The sequence below is a fragment of the Elgaria multicarinata genome, chromosome 9 (assembly GCF_023053635.1).
Source record: "Elgaria multicarinata webbii isolate HBS135686 ecotype San Diego chromosome 9, rElgMul1.1.pri, whole genome shotgun sequence".
In the NCBI taxonomy this organism is placed as follows: Eukaryota; Metazoa; Chordata; class Lepidosauria; order Squamata; family Anguidae; genus Elgaria; species Elgaria multicarinata.
The window spans coordinates 20,070,484-20,096,547 of NC_086179.1; the positions used below are offsets into that span (position 1 = coordinate 20,070,484).

A 26,064-nucleotide genomic window follows, 5' to 3' on the forward strand; every position below is an offset into this window, starting at 1 on the left:
ACTTCACAAGTTCACACACACTGTACTTCTCAGCATTAGCAGGTGCACAAGGATAGTACCATGCCACCGAGTGGGTGGGAGGGGGAGACTCCTCATGCTTATGAAAAAAAGTACTATGTGAACTGTCCCAGTGTATTCTTTGTACTCATTATAAAAAACGAAAATCTCTGGGGGACTCCTCAGAAGCATTATCTTATTTAGAGGTTAATTGCCATGCTGATCCCAGAAGACCATACACACAAAATAGGTAAGGTGATAATTTTATATCTATGCTTCCCCATTCCTCCCCCTTTCTCTCCAGAGGCCAATACAACGAGAGATAGCTGGACTGTGTCAAAGCACTTGTTCCCCCTTTATCTTGCTCAGCACAGCCCTAAGGATCAGCTAGTTTCATTAGCCATTTTGAGCAGTTGGGTGGTATGTATGTGTGTTTATCTTTTGATTTAAGGAATATCACCTGTCTCCAGAGAGAACTGCAAGGTGATGCTAGCCATCAAAGATACTTACTCTGGCTCGATATATTATATGATCTCTTCTATAACTTTGTGCTCTGTCCCCTCCCCTAGCCCATCAGTTTCATTATTAGTTTTAAGCTTCTTTATCATTGGACTAAAATGTTATTTTAGTTATATGGAGTAATCCTTGTCTCAGTAAACATAAGCCAGATCTGCACCAAGCAGGATATGGCACTTTGAAAACGGTTTGAAAACTGTGGCCTTAGCTAGACCTACCTACTATCCCGCGACGGAGGAAGGAAGATCTCGCGTTGTGTTTAATGAGAGATCCCTCCTCTGTCTACACGTGACACGCAATGACCTCAGCAGGAGAGGCGTCATGTCCGGCATTTTTTTTTAAAGGACCAGCAGTGCATGAACACTCGTGTGCTAAAGGTAAGTATTTTTTTCTAAATTTAAATGATTTTCCCCGCTCCTCCCCACCCTACCCCCAATGGGCACAGTGCTCCTGAGCGGCTCCTGGCTCCGCGCGAGTAATCGCATGGAGCAGGGTCAACCCGCGGCATCTGGCCACACGTTCCACGATCTCAGGTTCAGCCTGCGACCGCGGAAAAATCGGGGCCAAAGGGAAGGGCTATATCCCGGGGCAAGGGAGGGATCATCCCTCCCTGATCCTGGGATCCCCAGTGTGTCATGTGGATGCACAGGGATGATCCTAGGGTTCGCCCCGGGATAAAGCCCCGTCTAGGTATGGCCTGTATATGGAGTGTGTCCTAGGCCCCAACAGTTGTCACTACTGTTATAAAAAGTTTTAAAGCAGTACTGTAGATCCTGCCTTAATATTTTTTTAAAATAAAGCTAGCTACTGTTGCTGAGAGGGTAAGGGTGAATTTTGTGGCTCTCATGCTGGGAGTCCTAAGCAAATTCTTGGAAAGGTTTGTAAGCTATCACTGTCTGTCTTAGATATTGCAGGATGGGAGGGAGAAGGGAAACACATAGGTTGATTGGGGTTTGCTTATACATGTTCCCCATTAAGTCAGAACTGTGGTAACCGATCCATATCTGGCTTTACATAAAAGATAATTCAAAAGAAATGGAAGAAATTATATCCAACATTGCCGCTTTGGTGGCACCATTGACATAAGCATAAGCAACCTCTTGTACAATGCCAATAGTGTATGCTGGCACAATGGGTTTGGCACTGCACTAGAAACTGCTTATGCTAGCACTCGTGAATGGTGTAGGCAGAGCAGCAGCACTGGATACTGCCCATTTCTTCTGAATACTGCCCACTAAGTAGTTTTCATATGATCTGCTAAATGTGACAGCCCATTAGAAGAAATGGAAAATTTAAAAAATCACAATAAAAATATAATCAAATATCACTTTTATACCTACAACCTGATACTATCCTGTTGTTTCAGTAGCCTCAGTGTAAACAGGAGCATTCTATGCATGGCGTGGGGTGAGGAGTCATGGCATTATAACTTCTGCAATATCTCGAATTACTACTGTTTATTTTGCCAACACTTCCCCTTCCATACATTCACTCAACAACATTGGAGCCACAACTATCCTGCGGTGTGATCTCAGGCCACTGAGGACTGAGTGCGAATATCCTAGCCATGTGGGAATGATGGTGACTTGGACCAATACGATACAGAGCTGAAATGAAATTGCCTATAAATGACATAAATAATCAAGTATATTATGTATGAAAACAAAGGTTTTTAGAACAGATTAAATTTGACAAAGTAGAGACCCAGATTCCTTAACATTATTCAGCACACACAGCGCTAGTGGAAACTGAAGGAGAGGGATGTACATGTATACTTTGTTAATTTGGGTAAGCTGTTATGCAGTTACAGCTGATTCATAGATCCAAATGCAATTCCCAGTGACAATACGGCTATATTCAATTCTAGAGAGGCTATTTTATTTTATATAATGTTTTGTTTTTTCCTCTGCATATAGTGATTGGATTTGCACTTGTGCTGGTCATGTGCTGGGGGGCTTTGCATAATTGCTGTGTTGTGCAAAACTGGTGAGGGAGGGCTATTCTGGGGTAGCTTATTAACCATGGCTACAAGCCACCCTCACCGGATTCACACGAAATGGCAAGCTGCACCGATGATGGTAATTATGCAAATCTCCCTGGCATGTGACCGGCCACATGCACAGTGGGGGAAATAAGCCACTGTGGGTTATTTCCCTCTCCATGATCATGTGAACAGACCCAATGTGAAACTCAGGGCAACTTCCGCAAAGTCAGTTTGCTCTTAAGACAGGAACATGGGGTCCTGTCTAAAAATCTGTTTTCAAAATGCAAGTTGAGAACTGAGAAGTTAGAAAAGCAGCAAAACAAAGACAATGCTACCCTCAAAATCTAACAAGCTGTTTTGTATGAGTTTCTTTCTAACATCCTCTACAATCAGTAGAAACACCTTATATTTCGGCACGGGGAGGCTCCTTACCCTTTTTGTCTGGGCTAGGAAGAGTGTTCCACTAAGCTGAAGAGTCAGAAGGTTTATATAATTTCCTTGCTATAGCTGAATGCCCAAAATATGTGGGAGCACATGAAAGGCAGTGATCAGCAACCATGCTTGACTTCTCTTCAAATAGTAATGAGGTGATCCTAGGCTTGATTATGCTTTACTGATTGCTGAAAAAGTAAAAACAAATAGTACTCATGCATTTGACTGCAAACTCACTCTCCCCTAGTAATCCCAAGGAGTACTCGCATGCACTTCCTAAATCACTTGGCAGTGAACTATATTGGTAGAGCTTTCTTCTCCACAAATTCTAATTTTAAAGACAATATTAAGTCCTAGTGACATTAAACAGAAAGGTGTTTTTTAAGGATACACAAAGTCAATGCCAGCAACAAGTTGTACTGCAACACATTCCTGAAGGAAATAATTAAAGTTCTATTAAATTAACTCCACCATGGTGCAGTGCACAAATCTAGGGGGAGATTTTCTCCAAGCAGTGTCCAGGGAATGTAACCTGGAGATTGAAATTAAGAAGCAAAAAGTACAAAGCAAATGGCAAATAGAAGAAGGAGAAGGTGAAACAAGGCACATGGGTTTGGGGTGGGGAAAATAATTCCACAGACAGCTAGAATTTTGAAGAGCCAATTCATATGTTCGCTGAAAAAATATCTACCCATGTAAAAGATCTTCTTATGTGAGCAGTGTAACATATGATCATGTTGCATAATTGTGCATGTTCTTTTTACCCCTGAAGAAGACCATAGTTCGAAACACGTTTGGTATATTATTCGTTTTTATTGGCTCAATATATATTCTACATCTGTTTCTATTGTTTGTTTGTGTATGTATATTACACATAAAAATTAATAATTTTAATTGTTTTATTACTATTGTCATCACTATTGCTATTATTGTCATATATATTGTCACCAGTGCACCCAACCCAGTTGTTCTGCTTTACTGCAGGAAATCAATTTCACTGATAAAAGATCTGTGATCTCATGCAAATTCACTCCTCCTACACTATCCTGCTCACATATGCAGCTGTCTGCACATGTAATGATGCATAAATTAGCTCTCTGGTGTGCAGGAGCTTCGCCTTTGCCATTCATCATTCAAAATCTAGATTTTCCATGTATGACAGAATATGAATTAACTATTTCCAGAGACATAGCTGTGCTAGTCAGTCAGTCAGTCACAGCAAAAACAAAGAGGAGTCTTTTGGAATCTTAAAGACAAACAAATTTATTGTACCATAAGCTTTCATGGACTAGACTCTAGTCCATGAAAGCTTATGCTACAATAAATCTGTTTATTATACTCACTGCAGTGTGCTTTGGCAGAAGCATGAAATGTTAGCCTCAGTTTGCAAGTACATAAGTAAGAATAGTGCTATCCTACAGTATAGTAACGATGTGGCACTAGACTTAAGGTGCTTCTAGACTAGTCTTTTGTTATGCAATAGCCCTGACTCATTCACAGAATATTACAAGGAGTCCAGAAGATGTAACTGTCCTGTGTTTTTTCACCACTTCTTCTGTTTATTTGTTTTTCTTACCACAAACAAATCAGTTAAGGAGGGAAAGATGGAATAGCTGCACAATATCTTTTGACTGGTAGTGTTAGGAGCCATCTGCCTGGAAGCACCCTGAGTCATATCTAGACGTAGTCAGGAATTTCCTGCTGCTGTTCTCTTCTCGTTTAAGACAGACAATGAAGTTCTTGTCTGACTTCCTGTTTAGTATGTCCTCTAGGCTTTCTATGATAATATATGCATATGATATGCCAGTGAGGGGAATGGGCCAAGGGAAATTCAATGCAAAACATTCAGTCTGTGATTATATATATTAGAAATGAAATAAAAGATCAAAAGCAGCAACTTCAATTTAAGCTAGCACTAATGTAAATGATAAAATGTAGCCATAAAAAGGGAATTGTATTACATTTATTTATTTATTTATTATATCTTTTGATGGGATAAGTCATCTGTCCATAAACCATTGATTTAGTGACTTATGTACGTATTTATTTATTTTATTACATTTCTATACCACACAAAAGCCGAAGCTCTCAGGGTGGTTCAGAACAATTAAAACCAGAAAATACATCTTGGGGCAGTATCCAGCAGTGTCATTCTGCAAACTCAAATGGTGCCAGCGGAGTTCTGCTGAGTCTTTCCGTTGCGCAACATGTTATGCAAGCTTAATGTGCAACCTGTTGCACAATGGGTTGTACAAGTGTAATGTGAAACCAGTAATGCAACTGATTGCACAACTGTAATGCACAACTAGTTGCACCACAGCTTGCATAACAAGGACTGCATAAATGTTATTTTAGTTGGATTTTCCTCTTGTATATAGTTCAGAACCTAGTTTCTGCTAGCGCAACATCATTTGTGCTAATAGAATGACTCAGTTGGATACTGACCTTGATACAGCAAGAATCAACAGCTAGACTGGTGGAGGGATAAGGGAGTACTAAAGACCCTTCCACAATAGATTTTCCAAGTGGTCAGTTCCGTCTTCTCTATAATAAGCTATGTTATCCATAAGAGAGAGAGAGAGAAGGAAAATATAAAGGTTGTCATTTTATTGTCACATGATGGGAGCAATTCTGGATGTAGACATTTACAAAAACCCTAGCCCAAAAGTACAGAGGAACCTAGAAAGCATGATGCATACCAGCAATGAGTAATTCTTGTAACTCTCAAAATAATGTGGTTGTTTTTTTTAGACATACTGGTTCTTATCTCATCCTAATTTAGCAGAAACTCAAATAAATATGATTAATAATTGTTGAGGAAGAAAGCAAGAAATTGGGAATTTGGGGACACTAAAGATTACATGCTACAGGACACTATTTTGTTCATTGCGACTGATAAAACACTAAAGGAGCAATTGCTAAGGGAATTGGGGCAGAGCTTATGAAAGGCAATAGACATCTGCAATGCCTCTGAAGTCAGACAAGCACAAATTGAGCTTATGCCTCAGTCACATGGTGACACGTTTGTGCAGGCTTATAACACAGAGAAGCATATCAGGCTCAAGGAGCAAGCAGTACTCCCACAAAGAGCAAGATACATTCATCCAGAACCTGTCTTTCCTTCAAAATACTATGTAGAAAATTACATTCGGTTGCCTCTTGCACATAGGGTAACCAACCCACCCAAGAAAACATAGCTAAATTTCCTTGTCCAAAGCTTGAACACTACCTCTTCATAGACACAATTCACCAGGTGGTCAAAGTGTGAATTCTACTTGACCATGGTAGAATTATTGACTGGAGCCATAAGGGACATTACTATAAAGCTCACTTGATGGCTGGTTTTACCTGCATACAATCTGAAACAAATACCAAGTCATAGAAAGATGCAACTGTCTGATGGATGGATATTGGTAACTCAGCCTAAATGAAGAGGCTGCTAGACTATGTACTTTCAATACATATCATGGGACATACACAGGTTTTCTTATCTACCATGTGGAATTAGGTCAGCTAGTGAAATATTTCAACAACAACAATAGTGAGACATTGGAAGGCCTCACAGGGATCCACATGATAGCAACTAACACGCTTATAGCAGCTCCCACATAGAAGGTGCATTATCAAATCCTGAAGAATGCTGTGGAGCATGTCCTGGCAGAGGATATTGGAGTCAATTAAGGACAAGATACTGTTTGCAGTCAAAGAAGTCAAGTGCATGAATTCTCTCAGAGGAAGTGGGCAGAAGACCAGTGTCAGTAAAGTCAATGGAATAAGCAGACAAAATAAGCATTTCAAATGTTTGTGGGAATGATCATGTTTCTCATACAATACATCCAGTCTGGTCCAGATGAAGAATGCTTCACTGCTCCACTTTGGCCATTCCTTTCTGACAATACTGTTTAGCACTGATCAGAACAGAACCAGGATGGTGCAATTTATAGCTTAGGGCCAGGAAAAAGTAGAACTTCCAATTATTCCCTTTGTAGTTCTCAACCCACTGCAGGACTGGCACCTATGCAAGATGAGACCACCACCAGCCCAACATTTACCTCCCTGTTCACTTGTCCAAGGAAGAGAAGAAGCAACAGTCTGGAGAGTTCTGCTTGATCTCTTCTTAGGGAGAAGTTCTAATGTAACAACCAGTCCAGATCAGAGCCATCTCCTGAGGTGTAGGTGGGGAGGTCTCGGGCACAATCTGAGCCTGACAATTTCTGTCCAACCATGTTTAATTCCTTGACAGAACATATTTGTATATTTCCCACATGATGCTTACTTCTTTTATATAATGCATATGTGTCCATTGTTTGATTTAAAGTCTGTTGTTTGGTTCATTTTCTTGAGTGGTCTGCTCTGAATGTAAGCTTCCTGCTTTCTGAGTCTGGCATAGTTGTAGTCAACTATGCGACATTAGAGGCCCTGATATCAGAAGTACTGCTTGTTGAAAGGAGATTTGTCAGAACATGCAATAACTGAATACTGCAAGAGTTGCCAAATCTTTTTACCAGGACCCCAAGTCCCAGCAATGGGGCCACCATCTAAATAGCCCATTAATTGTGCCACCATTCTCACTTTGCATTGAGCACCCAGGAAGGTCTGATGAAGTGTCAGAGCATTCTTCATTTGCACACCTACTAAAGGCTCCTAGCTTGAAGCGCCCCTCCCCCAAATCAACGGCAGTCAATTGCAGTCAACAGTAGAATCATACATGACCTTGGAATTCCAGAACATTATCAAGAAAACCCATGGAAATCTTTATGGAAACCAAGTCAATAATTTTTTGTTCACTGACAACAGTAATTAAAGTTAGCTAATATGTTCAGTTCCAATGGCCCCTATACTTCAGACCAAATATCATTAAAGCACCTACAATAAATAAGTCAGAGCTCTTCATCAGCCTTAGCAACTAAGATGATCGTGAATGAATGATTGATTGATTTTACATTTTCCCAGAGGCAACTAACGATTTTGTATGCTCATCAGCATGAGAGAGGCTTATTTTTAAAGCTCAGTACTGTCTGGAAATTAGGTCAATTTAAGGTACCATATTAGGATGCAAGACACATTGAAAATTGGCATACAGGAGTAGGTTTTGATGTACTGCACTTGGCTACAACATTGGGGAGACTGAAAGGATACAGATAATTGGGCAGGGGGCAATTCTTATCTACTTCCATTGTAAGAATTATCTGTTTACTTTCTCTCTCTGCTTCCTTATTCAACCAGTTACTAAACTGAGGATTAAGTGGGTAAACAGGCACTTCTCACAATGAAATGAGGTGAGAAGTGGGATCCCCCAAGCATCTGTCTAGGGATTGGTGCTATTTAACTTGTTCTGGGTTTGGACAACATGCTGTGGCTTGTCATAGGTTATTTAACCCATGACAAGCCATGGCACCTGCAGGTGCCATCTTGCATATTCAACCCCCGCTTGGGGATTGTTGTGTCATGTAAACCCAGTGAGCATAAGTTATGTGACATTAAAAAACCTTCACATAACCCTAAAACAGACCATGGGTTACACAAAGGTTGTTTTACCCTCGCATATCCCAGACTCATTGGGTTTGTACAAAGCCACAACACCTGAGCGGGAGTTGCACCCACACGTGTCACAGTGCGAGATGGGCTATCATGTTGTCAGGACAGCCCCATTGTATTGATAAAGAATCTTAACTTGAAAACTACCTTGAGGATTCTGTTGTGTGGTATTTTATGGTTTTAATTGTTGTGAACTGCCCAGAGAGCTTCAACAGTTGGGAAAATATAAATATAATAAATAAATAAAGTATGTTTAAATAATAACAGGAGGAGGAGGAGAAGGAGGAGAAGGAGGAGGAGGAGAGTTTGCTAACATGCACATTTGAGGGCAATAAAAAAAGTGGGAGAATGTAATGGTAAGAAAAGATTCTTCAGGAGCATTGTTATGCATCAAATTGTCTGTGCCTGTCCTGTATTTTAGCTTGGGAGCTGTAATGTGCAATCTTGAAAAATGTCACAAGAAATCTATACAAACATACTCTTTAACCAGTTTCTCTGTGACCTTTGCTGCACTGGGCGAACACAAATGCACAGGACATGCTCTATAGATCTTTTCTAAAAATATAAATTCCTGTTTATACAAAAGCAAATTCATTGATCATTACTGAACACACACACACACACGGAATATAATGGCAGTGTCTGCAACACATTATAGAATATAGACCTGAAAGGCCTGAGGTCAATGGACAGTCAAAACCTACACTGTATGTTGGATGAACATAAAGAAATCTCAGAATGAGACACTGTATGATATGTTCAGTATCTGGCAAGGCCAAACAGAAACACTTTTTAGGCCATCTGTGAGGCCACTGTGTTTTAAAAATAAATCATAGGAAGGCTGCCCAATACCATGTCAGATGCATTGTCCGTTGGCTGGCTGCATAATGCTGGGAATTGTCGGCTTTTTTTCTTTCTAAGTATGCGTAGGACTGCTCCCTTAACTGGAGATGCCCAGGACCTCTTCTTCATTCAGATTTCTCATGTGCTCTACCACTGAGCTATGGTCTCTCTCCAATTGTAAATAAAACAAATAATTATATTCACATTTATTTTAAACAAATATTAGTAGTTTACAGCTGCCCTTCCTGGATCAGTAAAACACATTCTTTTATCAGCTATCACAAAAAGCTAGTGTGGTGTACTGGGTAGAGAATCAGCGGGAGAGACTCAGACCACTTTGTTCATGGGCTAAAACTAGGTCAGTCACTCAAATCTCAGCCTAACATCTCTTACAGGATTCTCAGGAGGATAAAATGGAACAATCTTCATGTACACCACACTGAATGTCTTAGAGAAAGGGTGGGATACAGGTGAGATAAATATTCATATTCACAAGTGTACACAGTCTCCTCGCCTCCAGCCTATCTCATCCTTAAAATTTTACAATCCAGAAAGTGCTTGGCCTTTTATGTTGGTTATGCAGTTGGTAGGTCTTCTGCTGGAGCTACGTTCTGCTCTTCTGTAATGTGATAAGGAAAAATTAACCTGATTCATTTGAGACAATGGAAGTGTCGCATCAAGTGTCTGCAATTAGTAAGTGATGAATACCTCACAATCTGGAGCAAAGTGCTGATAGATCCACCTTTGTCACAGTAGGCCAACTAGTTTCTGTGGCTGGTGCAACATCTGCAACTCCTCTTGGACAGAGATAGCCTGGACGTGGTTATGGTTCTCCTGAAGATATTTTGACTTGAGCGCATTTTGGTGCAAAGAACTCTTTATAATAGGGGTGCAAAACCTCAGGAATAGGAGCCAAATCTAGCCTTCCTGTGGTCTCAATTAAGTCCGCTGGGATTCCCCAGACGGCCCCTATATCCACCCCACTTTCTCCAACCACCGATTGTTGATGGTTTTCTGACTTTTGTGCAGTTTTTTTCCCATTCTAAAAAGTTGAAATGCCTCTCCTAAGTCTTAGTTACTGGCAGTAAGAGCTTTAAGCTAAAATACGCTGGTATTTTGAGTTGTCCCTTCTGTCTTTGGACCTGCCCACCATTAGAAATGCTGCCCTTAAGAGCTTCTCCAAATGGAGAACAAAGGTTCAACATCCCTGCTTTATAACCCATGCCTTTACAGAGAATTCAATCCAAGATCTCTATTGTCAGTTGATATCTTGCATGAGATCAGTCCCTTTGTTTGGTTTATTTGTCTCAAACCTCTCATCTGGAAACCACCGACTCGTCTGGAAATATTGTGCTCAACTGTCTTGCCTATTGGATTCATCCCTGTATTTGCCTCGCATAGAGACTTACCCAGCCAAAGCAGAACACACACTTATGGGTCTCAGCTCTAGGAGTAACCTGGGATCTGATTGTCTTTTAATATAATTGTACTTGAGTCCTTCATAACATGATTCTCAATTCCATTCTAGTACTTTCCCATGTTTCCAGGGCTAGAGTTCCCTCAGGTTTCCTACTGAACTAGCTTGTTGCCACATTTGACCAGAAATACCCATTTCCATTGCATACCCTGAGTGTAAACTCTACCCCCCTGGATAAAGGCCCCATGGAGTCGCCAGGTTCCATATGCAGAAATTCAGCTCAGCCTCTTCATAGGAATGGTTGTCTCTGTCCAAGGGAGGTGGTCAAGCAGAGAGCCCATGGCACTTGGAAGTAGCTACTAAAAGTTTTGAGCTAAATTAATTTTTTTACATTTGTAGCTAAAAGCTGAGAAACTGGAGTTTGAGCCCACAGCATTTCCCTAACTGTTGGCAGCCAACCAAGAAGTGACGTCAGGTAATTGTAACAGCTTATGTTCTATTTCTTTTCTTTGCCTTTTAAATCTATCGATTTCCACCCTCACGGCCCACCACTGTCACTAGCATCCAAACTTCTTTGGTCACATAACCTCTCAATCCTTGACTTGCCATTTCCATGGTGCCATCTTCTGCTCTTTAGTAGGCCAGAGCTAATTTCTCTATCTCTTAGTTAGGTTTATTAGACCCAATCCTTGTGCTAGGGAGTTGGTATAATAACGAAGCAGTTTTTCTCTTCTATAACAAACGCGGATGTGTGTGTACCTCTCCTAAGTGCGAAAAGAAGGAAACCCCGTAGGGGAGTAAAAAATAAGCCAAAGGCAAGGGCGGTTCTGCCTTTGGCTTATTTTTTACTCCTCTCCTAAGTGCCTCTGGCCCTTCGCAGTGATCACTGGATCACTTTTTATGCAAATTGCATCAAACCTAGCTAGCTTTAATAAAGAGGTAATCTAATTTTTTTAAAAAAGCTAAATCAAATTTCTTTGGTGATACTGATTTGCCATATATGTAACCTTGTTAATTACCATTAATCATTTTCTGCCCTTTGCTGACCAAGTCCCATTGTAATTTGCCTAATTTGGTCCAAAATCAATATCAGTATGACTAGACAAGGTAATAATTATTGGGGTCACTCATGCCACTTAAAAATATTCTGAAATGCCCATTTCTTTCAGTTTGAGGGTCAGGGTTATCCACATTTTATATTATTAAACTGTTTTGCTCTTATTAGGTACTGCTTAATTAGTTATAGAATGAACAGAAGATGATTGCTACTGTGGTATAGAATGAGATTGTTCAGACAGAGCTGTTGTGTCATCTATGAACTCACTGAATGGCTTTGAGCAAGCCACTGTGCCTCAACTCTCCCCTGTATAATATAGAGATAACAACACTGGCCTACCTTAGAGGTTGTTGCAAGAGTAAATAACATAACATACCAGAAAAAGTGATAGATAAATACTAAGCATTTTATTCAAAATGGCCTTTTAAATATCTAAGACATTCAGATTATTAGGGCCTTTTCAGATAACAGCCACCACACTACTTCTACTTCCAATCCAATAGTTAACAAGAAGAAGAAGAAGAAGAAGAAGAAGAAGAAGAAGAAGAAGAAGAAGAAGAAGAAGAAGGTGTGAACAAAACCAGGATAATCAGGAAGCAAAGAAAAGAAGGGTAGGGAAAGAAACAAAAGTAAAAGTGAGAACTAAAAAGTGGGGAAATTTAAACGCATACGAACAGAGGAAAGAAAGGTAGGAGGGCAGGGATGAGGAAAAACAGGAAATGAGAATGAGAGAACTGACAAGGGGAATACTAGTATGATTCAGAGGGGGAGAAGTAGGGAGAATCAATAAAGATGCAGAAGACATGTGAGATAGAGAGAAAATGAAGAGCTGGGAGAAATGGCAGGGATGGCGCAGTGCTCAGAAAGGGCAAGGAAGATTTCCACATTCAGTGTGTACTTCCCACCACCAGCCTCCCATTTACAACACAATCACTTCTCCCAGTAGCTATACCCCTTCCCGTCAACCCCTGAAACATTTTCTTTCCCCTCCATTTACTGCTCCTGTCTCTGGAACAGCAATTTCTTATGTTCTGGTTCGCATTTATGAGCTTCAAGCTGCACCCATATATGGGTCTGGAATTTGAACACATGAATAGCAGCCACAGAACTATAAGTGGGTCCCACAATGGAGCTCACTTACGACTCAGGCACTTAAACCTTGTACCACAGAGACTCTCTTGGTATTGAATTAAACCTCATGTGAAGTCACATGAACTCCATCTCTTTAAAGAGCTACCCCTTTATCTACAATTATTGCACTATGGTGCTTGTAATGAGATAATATAAGACAGGTTACAATTTCAGAACTAGTATTGTGGTCAATAATGCAAGAAGGAGAGAGAATACAGCCTTCGTATGATATATCCAGACTACCTTGAAGAGACAAATTCTCCAATAGTTACTTCATACATCTTAAAAGCTTATTTTGTCTGACAAAATTGGACATGAAATTTGCAGGAGTGAACATCACTTGTGCACCAATAAAGCATCACATTTTTAAAGGCAGGCTTTCTAAATGCCCTTTTAAATCCCTCTGAGAAATACAGACATCTTTTCCTCTCTCTTTTTCTTCTTCTCTTGAATAAACTATCTGAAATTTGATCAGCAACATGACGGCAGCGTGTTCCCTGTAATGCCCACAGGAAGAAATGTTGGCTTAATAACTTTATTAGACCACATTTGTTTTATAATTGTGGTGTCATGTTCAGTCTTCTGAATGTTTTATTTTTCAAAATACTCAAAGGTGGCCATTGTATATCGGGAGTTAAAGAGTTTAGAAATCTGTCTCTGAACATATTTAATGCTGTAGAACACTTACTAGAGAGTAACGTGGATTGTACACTTCTAAATAAATATGCATAGGATTGCTCTGAGAGTCTTGGACAACAGCGAATTTGGTGAGGGGGATTTTGAAAATGGTACTGGTTAGCAAGGGGATCTCCCACTCCTTTGAAATGCCCTGACATTAAATCCTATTGCTACAGCTGCCACCCTCTCTACATCCCTTTCTTTTGCCTCTGGGTTTGCAATTAGGAGTTGGGCATCATCCCTGAAGAGGCCAGATTTGGCTCAGGGGCATCAATTTCCAGCTCCTATTTTAGAAAGACTTTTCACAAATGCCAGTAAATGAGAGCCACTATAATAAATACAGAAGATAGAATGCTGGAGTTCAGTCAAAAGATTTTTCTGAAAAAAACCAAAGAATCTTGTGTTCAGCGTCTGCTCTCAGCCATATATTCGGGTCCCAAACTTGAAATCTTTTTACTCAGTCTTTTTAAAAAATATGTATCTTTTAGCCACCTTCATCAAGAAGGAGAAAGGGGTGAATTTCATATTGCCATATCTGTAGTATTTGAGGATACAGGAAAGTCACAGCCTTCATATTACTTTGGAGTCTCCCCTACTACTCCCAAACAAAATTTATATTACCATAATGTGATTTGCCCGGCCACTTTCTCTCAGCCTCAAGCACCATCCCTCACATCTGCAAACTAGGGATAAGAATACTGACTTACTTTCCTGGGTTGTTATAAGGATTAAAGAGGTTCAAACTAGACATTATATTAAATACATTATTGTATTTGCATATCTTTTATTTTTAAAAGACAGCACTCGTAGGGGCCTCCAATCTAGATTAGAAATACAGTGTGGGGAAAAATTAAAAATTATCCCCCCCCTGCACAGTTTTCCTAATAAAAATTGCACCCCAAAACTGCTATTTGCCCTGGGAGAGAACCTCCTATGGGCACAAATAATGTATGTGAAGGTTTTTGGATACTCATAATGCACTCTATAAATGATTCAACACAATTATTAAATTGAATTATACCTAAATAAATGATTAGAAGAATACAGGGTTTTTTAAGTAAGTGTTTCAAGTATTACAGACATTATGGGTTATATTTATGGGATGCTCTGGTGTAGACAATCTCTAAACAACCTCTTCTGTGAATCTTACACACACGAACACACACCACATACCCTGAGTATTTAATATATTTATAGCATACTCTGACATGGAATTATCAATGGTCTTCCAACGATGGTATGAGGTCCATCTCCACTTAGTTTCAGGAACTCTACAGGATCAAGTGATCCTAGATCATCCATAGGATCTATCCTGCTGATAAATAATCTACTAACATTTGAGATACTGTCTTTCCTGAATATCTGAATTCAGATATTCTAGAAGGGGAATAAAATCAGGAGTGAACAGAACTGTGGATTCCCTTTAAAAGACAAGTACTTGTATCTGCTCCTGAACTGTTAGCAAATATTCAATTAGTTATTCTACAAAACAACCAGGGCCTTTACTGTTTGAAAGACAAAACACAGAAGGTAATCACCTTTTGTTGGGAAGTCTGCCTATGTGCAGCTTTTTAGCATCACAGAGCTCTTCATTAGGCCTTAAGGGATTTAAAGGGAATAGCCACTAAAGGATAAAATCTGCTAGAACCAATTAGACGAAACCCTTAGACAGTTGCCTAACCTAAATAAAGATTCTATCTCTAAGCTGGCAATCTTTTAAAAATTCCTTTTAAGGTTAGTGGGCAGCAGAATGTCCCTGAATACCCCTTGGATTGTTCACGGCTGTCAGCCTATGCCTGCATAAATGTTATTTTACATCCATGATTTCAGATGGATCAGAGAAATTCAGCTGCTGCTCACTTGAACTCTGACACTTCAACTCTCTTTTCAAATTGTCTTACATAGGACACTTTTGGTTTAGACACAGGTTTACCATTTACTTCTGCTGCCATCCCACAACATTGATTTTTCATGTCTAAACTTTTTCCTTTAAACTATGTTCTGCTAAATGATGATGATACTGACACTGACCTGATTTGCATGCCACCATGGGTTAATTTCCCCAGGGGCTGTGGACACCATTTTGAATATTCGAGCCTTATTATTATGTGCAAACCCAGCAAGTGTGGTTGGTTGGGGTGGTTGACAAGCAACCTACAACTCTATAACACAGCCCAACAACCCACCATCACCAAGTCTGCACGTAACAATAAGGTACAATGTGTCCGTGCTGCAGCTCAAATATTCATAATGGCAGTCACTACCACAAGAAGAAGCCCCATGAGGAAATCCACTCATGGTGGTTTCTTGTTACATGCAAACTGGGCCAGTGGCTCTGTTGCTGAAACTACAAATGCAGAGGATAGAACTATATTAACCCTTTCCTGGTGTTATCCTCCATCACCAAAAGATCAACGTAATACATACACAACCTCTTTTGTCCTTTCTGTGTTCTTCAGTTTCCATCCCACCCCCTGAGCCCTCTTCCTGGGATTCCTAGGCATGCTATCAGTTTTTAATCTCCCAACCCAAATGCTGTTATGGTTTGGAGCTGAATATTAAGTAATAGTCAGCTATAAAATTACAGCTGCACCCCTCCATTCAATTAGCAAAGAAGGTTCAAAGGCCTAGTTCTAGGTCTAGTCAAGATTAATTGCCCCCAAATAGTGTGTTTCAAAAGCATTTGTCATGGTTATTTTTAACACCTCATTATTACTAGAGATATAGGCTACTTCTGAGAAATACAGGTGCTGCTGCCCTCCCTATATGGTTGTGCTTGGACATGCAATGCAATCCTACACATATTTACTTAGGAGTAACTCCCATTCAATTCAATTGGGCTTATTTCTAAGGAATAAGTGTTTATCGTATTGCAACTTAAAACACAAAATAGCACTTCAAATGTATTTCTCCCAAAATAAGATACCCAGACACTGTCTAGTTTGAGAACATGGTAACCAGCTTCAAACAAGCAAATATTTAGAGGTAAGGACAAAAGCGGTTTCTAAAATATATCACACTGTGAAGATTTTTAGTTACAGCAATGCAAGAAAGAAGAAAAGACGTTAGGATGAGAGATTTTCAGCCTAACATGTCACCCCCAAGTTCTAAACACCTGCATTGATGCATATGAATAACATGTTATGTGATGTCATGACAATGACTAGCTGTAGGTATGCCTCACCCTAAGCATTTATATGCTGGAATGAAGCATATGTTAAGACTAGGTTGTAAAAATGTCAGGCATCATCAAATTAAAAGTAGAAAATGCCGCAGTGAATTAATGGACAGATTTATTTCTAATGAGCTTGTGTTGTGACACAGAGTAAAACAAGTCAGTCACAAAATATTACCTTTAATATGAACACTAGCAATTTTACATATGAAGTTAAGGATAAAGATAATTCATGCTTGAATAGCTAACTTATCTTCTGTCAAGAATGTATCAGTTGATTCAGTAAACCTCACATAAAAGAGGAAAGTAACCTGACCCTCACACAGTCCTGTAGGATCCTGGTTAAATTCCCTTACGTAACATGGCTAAGAAGGTTAATAATGAAATATGAAAGAAAAGCTTGATAAATAACAATTTGAAGAAGAAAGAGGCCATAAGAAGACCTAGTTTTGATAGCATGAGGAGCCAGTAAAAATCTGCTGAAATTATGCCCAACAGTGAACAGAAAGTGGGTTGGATGTTTTAGCATTAATCAGTATGCCACTTAGAAAATGCTGTCTACAAGGAATAGATGGCCTAGCTGCAGGAGCCTTTTTATATTAATCATTATTAATCTAGAATGGGTATATATCTTGCTGTTTTTAGTTACATATTGAAAAACTGATCTTCCAGCTGGAAAGAAAAGGGCAGAGTGATAAACCTTGAGTGTCCCCTCCTACCAATTAGGGCACATCTACATTATGAACTTATAGTGGCTTCATACTACTTCAATTATTGTGGGCTCCCTATCATAATCAAGGATTCTTGGGAGCTGTAGACTATTGAGAATTCCATTAGAGAACCCTAGCCCCTTCCTGAGTACTTTCCCCAGGATTCCCTGGGGATGAGGGCATGACTCTTAACCAATTTAAGTTTGAGGTATACGTATGCTCTATTACTTTGATAACTTCTTCACGCCATAGCCCTGTAGCGCCACCTTTTGGCAGAGGCAGAACTCACACAGCACTAGGCATCACCACGTCCCTCTTCATAATTCTAATAGGGCATGAATTAAGGGAAAGTTTTGTTGCTTTCCTTCTTGGACCAACAAGTTACTTCACATACCTATCACTCTGAAATTGTGGTTTCCAGCCCAAATTGGATGGCTCACTTGCAGACCATCCTTGTTACACTTAGAGGATTGCAAATCAAACTCCTGTCCCCAAGTGAACTTCCATAGAGCTTTACCAGTGCAAACTGTTCATAATAATATAATAAAATGCCCAACTAAGATGACTCTGAAACCCACACATGTATATTAAATATGTTGTAACTAATTTTAAAAGAGTTACTTGTGCATCTTGGGTCATTCCTCCCCACGCTTGCACACACATTAAATCCATATAGGCTCAATAGTAAACATGAATTATTGATTTTGAAGAAAATGCTATTTATTATTGGGATGCTTCTCTTAGCTTTTTGTTCTATGCAATAGAACAAGTCATGGAAATTGTATTGAACACAGCTAAATCCAGTGGATGAAAAGCAGTTTTCACAATTATATATATACACACACACATCTACTGTATATGCTACTGAAGAACAATTTAAATGTATATATTGGTTATTAAGAAAACAAGTAGTATAGATGGATCACAACAAACACTTCTCTTTATATGATGTAGTTTCTATGATGTGGCATTTTGGCTCCCCAAATCCCAGTACAGAAAGTCACATAAATTGACTGACAGAACATATGAGGCTGAGAAGAGAAACAAAAGAGTGGTGAGGCCTACTCTGCTTCTAATGCAAAGTTATTACACAACTTTTCATGGACAATCTAAGGAATAACTTCTCCCTCAAAAAACTGGTGGAAAATATAACCTGAGAGGTACTGTAGTTCTCTCCAATCAGACTTTTCTAATGGCATCTGGATTCTCCCTCTAATCTTTCTAATCCTTTCTTTTCAACACTTTCCTTCTAATTACACCAATATATCCCAGGATTAGTTTGTTTTAACTTCTGCTCTTCATCACCATCATCACAAACCAGTATGTCTAGGTTTTGAAAACCTAAGAACAATCCCTACAAAACCTACAGTAGCAAAGTTGCGACAAAGGAAGATATTGCTTAAAATGGGACAATGCATGGCAAGTGAGGGTGGAGGTTTGTTTGTCTGTTAAATTCACCAAAGAATGTTTTTTTATTTTTATGGATGGTCTCTTTTTGTAATCTTTTTCAGCTTTAGCCACGACTTCACGTGAAGGAAAACATACTCAATTAATGCAAACAGCGATGTTTTCTTTCTACGTTTCCCCCATGCTTTAGAAGTGTTGTTCTTATGCCTAGGAACAAGAAATTAATCTGCACAGAGAGAGAGAGAGAGAGACACGAGATACTCCGTATATATTATATAATCACTGCAGCTGGTAAGCAGGGAGCTGGATTCAGGTTGCCATAGTATTTGGCATATTGCTATGGAAGCTGAGCTTTGGTCCACTTATCAGTAGCGTTGGCAGCAATGAAGGAGAAACACACACAATCTTGCCTGACAGATGCACATGGCTAAGAGGACAGAAATGGAACAGTGCACCACAGGCAAAACGGCTCCAGCTTTTGCCCTCCTCCAGGGTACTTCTGAGGGTGTTACGACCATTTCTTTTCAGTTCTGTGTCTCACAGGAAGGTTTTGACCACTGGAACTGATGTTTTTATGGTGGCCACAATCAAGTGCATCCTTATATATACTTAGATTTCCTCTTCCATTAAATGTGGGAAGACACGTCAAGTACATGTCCTTTCCATCCTAATGGAATGAACACATGAGCCTTCCTTGCGCAGGGAGTTCAACCATTGGTCCATTTAGTTGGTTGCTGTCAACTCTGACTGAAAAAATTCTCTCTGAGCTCTCAGGCAGAGGTCTTTCCCAGCCCAGCTACCTCAGATCCTTTCTTTTCTTTTCTTGAAAACACAACAAAATTGGAGGTGTCAGAAACTGAACCTGAGTAATCCAGGGCAAATGACCTCACACAGAGAGATTGCTCGCTTCCCACCCCATGACATACAGCACCAAGAATCTCAAAGTTCCATGTTAGTGGATGAGATGAGAGAGAAATGACAGGCTGCAGCAACAGGAAAGGTAGGGGGCAGACTTCTCAGGGAAGACCAGCCAGTTACCCTCTGACCCCCCGAAATATAAGAGTAGAGAAAGTTGGTAGGGATGAAAAAGAACTTGGCTCTCAGGAAGATGCGTGCGCACGCACACACGCATACACACACAGAGACACACTTGCGGCGGCCTGGAGATTTCTCTCCCTTAGCCAAGGCAATGATGGTCCCTCGGTAAACGATCATCCAAGCAAGAGGGGCGGGGTTGGAACCACGCAGCAGAAACTACCGCGCAGGGTTCAAAGGGCAACCTGTTTAGTGGGGATTGCCGGGATAGGAAGAGTTCAAGGTAAAAAAAAAAATGTGTACGTGTGTGTACTGTTCAGAAAAGCACCTACATCTATATGTGGTTGGCCTGACCTGCGAGTTCCCCATTTTAAATTAAACACACACACACACACACACACACACACACACACACACACACACACCACCAGCAGCAGCAGCACCAAATGAGAATCTCAGCCTTTTGGATATCTCAATATATGCACACCTCCAGCAACACCCCAATGTTTCTTTGCCTTCAAGATCTCACTTCTGGTTATGAGAGGGAGATCACAGTCCTCTGACTTGCGGGTAGCAGTGCTTAGCATGGGGAGGAAGAGGCTGTAACAGCGCGATCCTATACATGGCTACTCAGAAATAGGTTCCATTGAGTTCAGTGGATATAGGATTGCAGTCTCAGACGTTGCCTCTCGGCAAGGGTTTTGAGAACAATCATAAAACCGAGTTCTTTTTAATCTGGAGTGCTGGGGTCGATAGTTAAAACGGAGCTTTGCTTCCATACGGTGGGGGTGGGGGTGGGGGGTTATTCCAACTGTCCGAAGTATTTCGTTTCCTCCACTAACAGCGCAAGTCTATAGTATTTACTCGGAAGTAAGTCCCATTGTGTTCAATGGGGCTTTCTCCCATGTAAGACGGCACCATATATCGACTCCTCCTTGAACTTGGTGGAACTTACTTCTGATTAAACATGCTGCAAAATCATGTATGCATTATGGGGAGGGGGAAGAGAGGGATAAAATGGCCCCAAACTTGTCCATGCCTTCAAAAGGAACTTGAAATTTGTAGAAGGAAGATGAATTTGCTTTGGGAGAAGTAATGAAGACACCGAAGCAACCCTCCTTCTTCCAAACTCGTGGACGTCTCCCTATTAGCTTCACACTCTCTTCCATCAAAAGCAACTTTGCCTGGATTAATATTGCCTGCCAAAAACAAGGCTGAGGGCGGGTGGGTTTGGGGGTTTATTAGTTGTTTTGTTTTGAGCGACCACCCGTATGAACAAAATCACTGCATCAGTTCTTTCCTAATACCATCAGCAGTCCTATCTGTATGGTGGCAGCAAGACTCCCACCCGTCTCCTCCTGCTCTTCACGTTAGCTTCTCTAGCACCTTCAGAAGGAAAGAAATGGAGCGGAGGTGGGGAGAGAGAGAGAGAGAGAGAGAGAGAGAGAGAAGAGGATGGAAGAAGGTTCGCTCCATCCTGATGCTCCCTACAGCCTTACCTTGGTGGTTTTCTTCTGGAATGTACATCCTCTTGTTTTCATTGACCATTTAAGTAGAGGGACGAGGGACCAAAAAACAAAACACCCAAGCAGGAGTTCAGATTTTAATTCCTCCAAATCCAAAAAGAACCGAAACACAAATCAGCAGATGAGGTGAGCAGTTCAAGGAAGAAACCGAAGCTGCTGCGGCGATTAAATTCCCCCGCTTGGTTATTACCTGATTCCCATGATTGCATCAAAGCCCAAAAACTGAACCTTTCCACTACTGCCTCCTTTAGTACAATTGCAAAGCATCCTCAGAGAACATCCGGGCCCCTGCCAAAGAATTTAGCACAGCACCTCTGGCTGCTAGCTGCTGCTGGCTGCCTGCTGCTAACGCCGTCAACAAAAAGAAGGGGCTCGTTTAGATCTTTATATTTTTAAAAGAGGAGACTGGTGGGAGAAGATCAGGAAAGGAAGGGAAGTGGGAGAAAATGGAGCAGGGAGAGTGATAAGCATCCAAGAAGGGTGGGAAATGGGGGAGGGAAATCTCAGGAGGGTTCAAATGTCTCTCTTGACTTGTTTAGATCCACCAACAGGAGGAGGAAAGCAAGAGGGGGGGTGCAATCTAGAAGAGATGTTCAAAGGCGGCTGCTTCTCTTCTTCAAAGCCAATTCCGTGCGTTCTGTTGGCAGGGAGCTGTTTCTGCAGAGAGAGGGAGAGAGCGCTAGTCCCAGCCCCTCACTCCCTCCCCTCCCTCAGCATAATACTCGCTCTCCCTCCCTCCTTCCTCGCTTAGACAGACAGACACCCTGAACAGTTCCAGATGTTCCAGCTGGGGCAGCAGCAGCAGCAGCAGCAGCAAACCCCTCCCCTCCCTTCGCTTTTAGGAACCGGCGGACTTGATCTGAAAGTTTAACTAACATGCCTTCTTCTCTCTCTCCCCCCTCCCCTCTCTCCCTCCCTTTTGCTCACTGCGCCTGGTGGTGGGTTTTGCTGCTGCTGCTGCTGAAACGTTTTCTACAGACATGACGTCAAGAAGGCAAGCTGGATCTGGCTTGCCTGGAAAAGTGGGGAGGGGGTGTTGTACCGAAAATATGGGGGAGGGGAGTCGAAAAGCTTTGGAAGATTTCCCCAAAGCAGGTCGCCCCCTCCCCTGGGAACACATCCCCCCTCCGTTTGATTTGTCAATATTGTGCTCACTCGCTCTCTCGTTCTCGCTCACAAGAAAAAGTGGGGAGGGGGGAGAGCCTGCAGTTTTCCACCACTGAAATTCATCTGTGATCTGCATGTTAAAGAAGAGCGAAAATAATTTTGCGGGCATCCATAAACTGGTTTTATTAGAGCGGCATTTTAAAAAGAAGGACGACTCCCCCCTCCAATACCAAAAAGTAACAATAACAATAAAAAACGTTGCTGGTGTGTGGAATTGAATCAATTCCTAGCGAGAGGCTGGATGTACACGAACACATACACACACACGCACGCACGCACGACTAGCAGAGGAGGCACAGATGTTGAAACGGATTATTTGAGCTGAGATTTTCCAAATCCACGGTAGACACGCCAAAAGGGGAGATGGGGGGGATGCCTCCCTACCCCACCCATCCATCGCTCGTTTGGGCCACTCTGCTAGGCGTCTCCACCTTTCCCGATGGTGGCTTCTTTCCAACCCAGTGGGAAGGGAAGCAAGCAGTCAGTGCGTATGGCGCGCCTTATCTAGGGCTCTGGCAAGGCTGCTTCCATGTTAACCAAGCGATGCAGAGCGGGTCGTGTCTCCCGTCGTATGTATGTGTGTATGTCGCGTCCCCCAATGCCACCGCTCAATCGCACCGATTTGAGAAGCTAATCCGAGTTGCTGTCGTTTACGCACTTCGGGTCAGCAAGGGAGCTCCACGCGTCTCCCAAAACGCGGACGAACACATTCGGCCCCGATCCTATCCATGTTTACTCGGACTTAAGTCCCGCTGAACACCGTCTTCCTTCCTTTCGAGTAGAAGTGCATAGGATTGGGTCTGCGTGGCTGCACTCCTAGGCACACTTACTCAGGAGTAATGGGGCTCGCTTCATAATAATGAATAAGGTTCTGATTAAGGAATATTTTTTATTTGGCGGGGGAACCGGACACCGCAGATTAACTCACAGACATCAGGCGTGTGGCGTGATTTATTCTAAACAGGCGCGCTTATTCTAAGCGTCCGCCTTTGTAAATAGCAACTGCTGACACTGTGTAGACAGGGGCTAAACCCTTTAGTGCAGCACTAAAGAAAGGGGAGTTAACGTTGGGGTTGCAAATCGGGATGTGGGCTATAATGGGGCATTTTCTAGGCCACTGCGAGATGCGGGGCTGGAGAGAATATAAGCAACAGCAATCGGGAGAACTACGAATTTCGGAGACATGATGACAACAACACGTGAACTCTCGGCTGGGCGAAGTTTGCCCGTCGACGTCCCCTCGCTATGACCATTTCCCGCCAGCCATTTAGGGAAGTGCGGTGGGTGAAACGGCGCAACTCCACAGAACAGTCGGCGACACAAAACAACAACAACAACAACAGGTTGGGAAATGGGAAAAAAAATCAATAGGAAATTAACTGGTCAATTAAAAGCAAAGCAACGGTTAACTGTCCAAATCCCCCCACCCCCGTTCTCTGCCCAACTTGTTATTTTTAATCCCATTACACATGCTTTCTCAACATTTTCTCTGCAGTATTGTCTTAAAGCATTTCTGAATGTCAGAGTTTGGCCAGGAAGTAGCTCTTGAAAGAGGAGAACGAAAGAGGCATTGTGTTCTCGATAGTTTATGAGGAGGGGAAGAGATACTAAAGGGGCAATCCTATACATAGTTAGACACACACACCCCCAAAAAGCCCTACAAATCCCAGAATTCCTCAGTCAACATGTCTAAACATGCATAGAATTGTGCCCTAAAGCATTAGTTGTTTTACCAGCTGATCTAAAACCTGCAGCCAAAGAATTTTCAAATCAATATATATAGTTAATAGGCTTCTGGTCAGATTTATGTGACTAGACTGTCATTATCTGTTGCCTTAAACCAGGCAATAGCTGGTCAGCGTCTTGGGCTTGACAAAGAAGTGTTAATAGCCTAGGATATTCAAGTGATGTCTCTCTATGGGAGCTAATTGTTAGACTATCTTCCTTCAGTGTTTTCCATGGGGATGAAAGCAGACCTCCTTCTCATATGAGGATGATGTAATCTTGACGTTTCGCTACAGCCAAGAAAGTCGGATTTTCTGGGTCTATTTTGGGGGCAGGAAAATGAGCAGAAGGGGTGGGAGATGTGCAAGAGGTGGGCGTCATCATCAAAAGACCCACGAAAAATCATGAGGGCCCAATAATGAACGTGTGATAAAACACTCTTCTGATGACGCACTAGATCTCCAGAGACAGACAGTCCAGCACTACCTGATGCTGTTAGTCTACCAAGTTTGTTAGCTCAAACCCCTGTGTGTGTGTTAGTTTATCTCACTCCAATTATTTCTGTTCACACATGGACTAGAGAAGCAGCAGGATAAAAATGGCCACTGAATGGGCATGTGGTCATTGTTTAGTTCCTCTTTCTTCCTGGTGTAAAGAAAGGGGAAGTATTGTGGGACAGAAGCGGGAGAGGGTTTTTTGTTGTGCAAGGAAGGCCAGAAGGAGCAGAAGGCACACAGGAGCCAGATGACATCATGTGAGGGACCTGAGCAAACTCTATGAGTGCCCAGTAACGAGCGTGCAATAAAACGCTCATCGGATGGAGCTTTGTGTTAATGGCAGTAAGAACTTTAAGATGAATTATGCTGATCTTTCTCTCCAAAATACACCTCTCTCTTCAAAGAAACTATCTCCTCCGGACTGTCAGCTTTATTACAAACAAAATGTAATAATAGGAACTTGTTTTTTTGTTTCACTTTCTCTCTGTGCACACACAATTCTTCATCTTCTTGGGCTGGTATAATTCCATTTGTCTTAAAGGATGAGTCAACAGAGAATTCCAAGTATGATTCACCGAGAAAGCTGTCCATTGCGTAGATATGCTCACTCAAGAAGCATATAAGAGAATACTGATCATTACTACACTGGAGTTAGCTACCTTTTAGGGCATCTACAAAGCTCTTTTGATATCTAGTGGGGCTACGTGCTCAAGAACCAGCAAATTTATGGACAGCACTAGTCAAATGTCATCTACCTGCCACCATAGCACTGTTATCTGCCAAATCCCATACACATAGACACATACACACAAGCTGTCCCTACCACCTACAAATCTCTCTCTCCTGTCCTCATGCTTCCTTGCCTGCCAAATTCCCACCATGGGACACAATTTGGTCCAATTACTGAAAATAAGACTTGGTAGAAAAACAGCACAGGAAGCATTTTTTTAAAGTAGGCACTAATTACTTTAGCCCAAAGACATTTTTATTATAAAATTAAATTGCCTGATTCAGCATTTCTTGTCAGTAACCTACTATAATAGTTACAAAGTTGAGCCAAATGTGCATTTATAATGTAGTAACAAAAAAGAAAAAAGAAACCCCACCAGAAATCATAAGAAATTATTCACATTGGCCTTCACTCTTATAGCCTCATTTGTACGGTGCTAATTGTTATTCGATGTCCAATCTTGATAATAGAAATAGGTGCGTGGAGTTGGATGTTATCC

General features: G+C 41.4%; 1 protein-coding gene across 3 annotated transcripts in view; it reads right to left on the reverse strand.

Moving 5' to 3' along the window:
- CACNA1C (calcium voltage-gated channel subunit alpha1 C) overlaps positions 1-26,064 on the reverse strand; it is a 609,442-nt gene that overhangs the window by 523,920 nt on the left and 59,458 nt on the right. Inside the window, exon 1 of one of the 3 annotated variants that reach the window (XM_063134893.1) lies at positions 21,420-21,763. The exons of the other annotated variants lie outside the window; for them this stretch is intronic. Coding sequence (XP_062990963.1) covers positions 21,420-21,468 — 49 coding nt within the window. The 5' untranslated portion in view covers positions 21,469-21,763. Of the gene's footprint in view, positions 1-21,419; positions 21,764-26,064 lie in introns of those variants that run through there. 3 annotated transcript variants of the gene reach the window in all.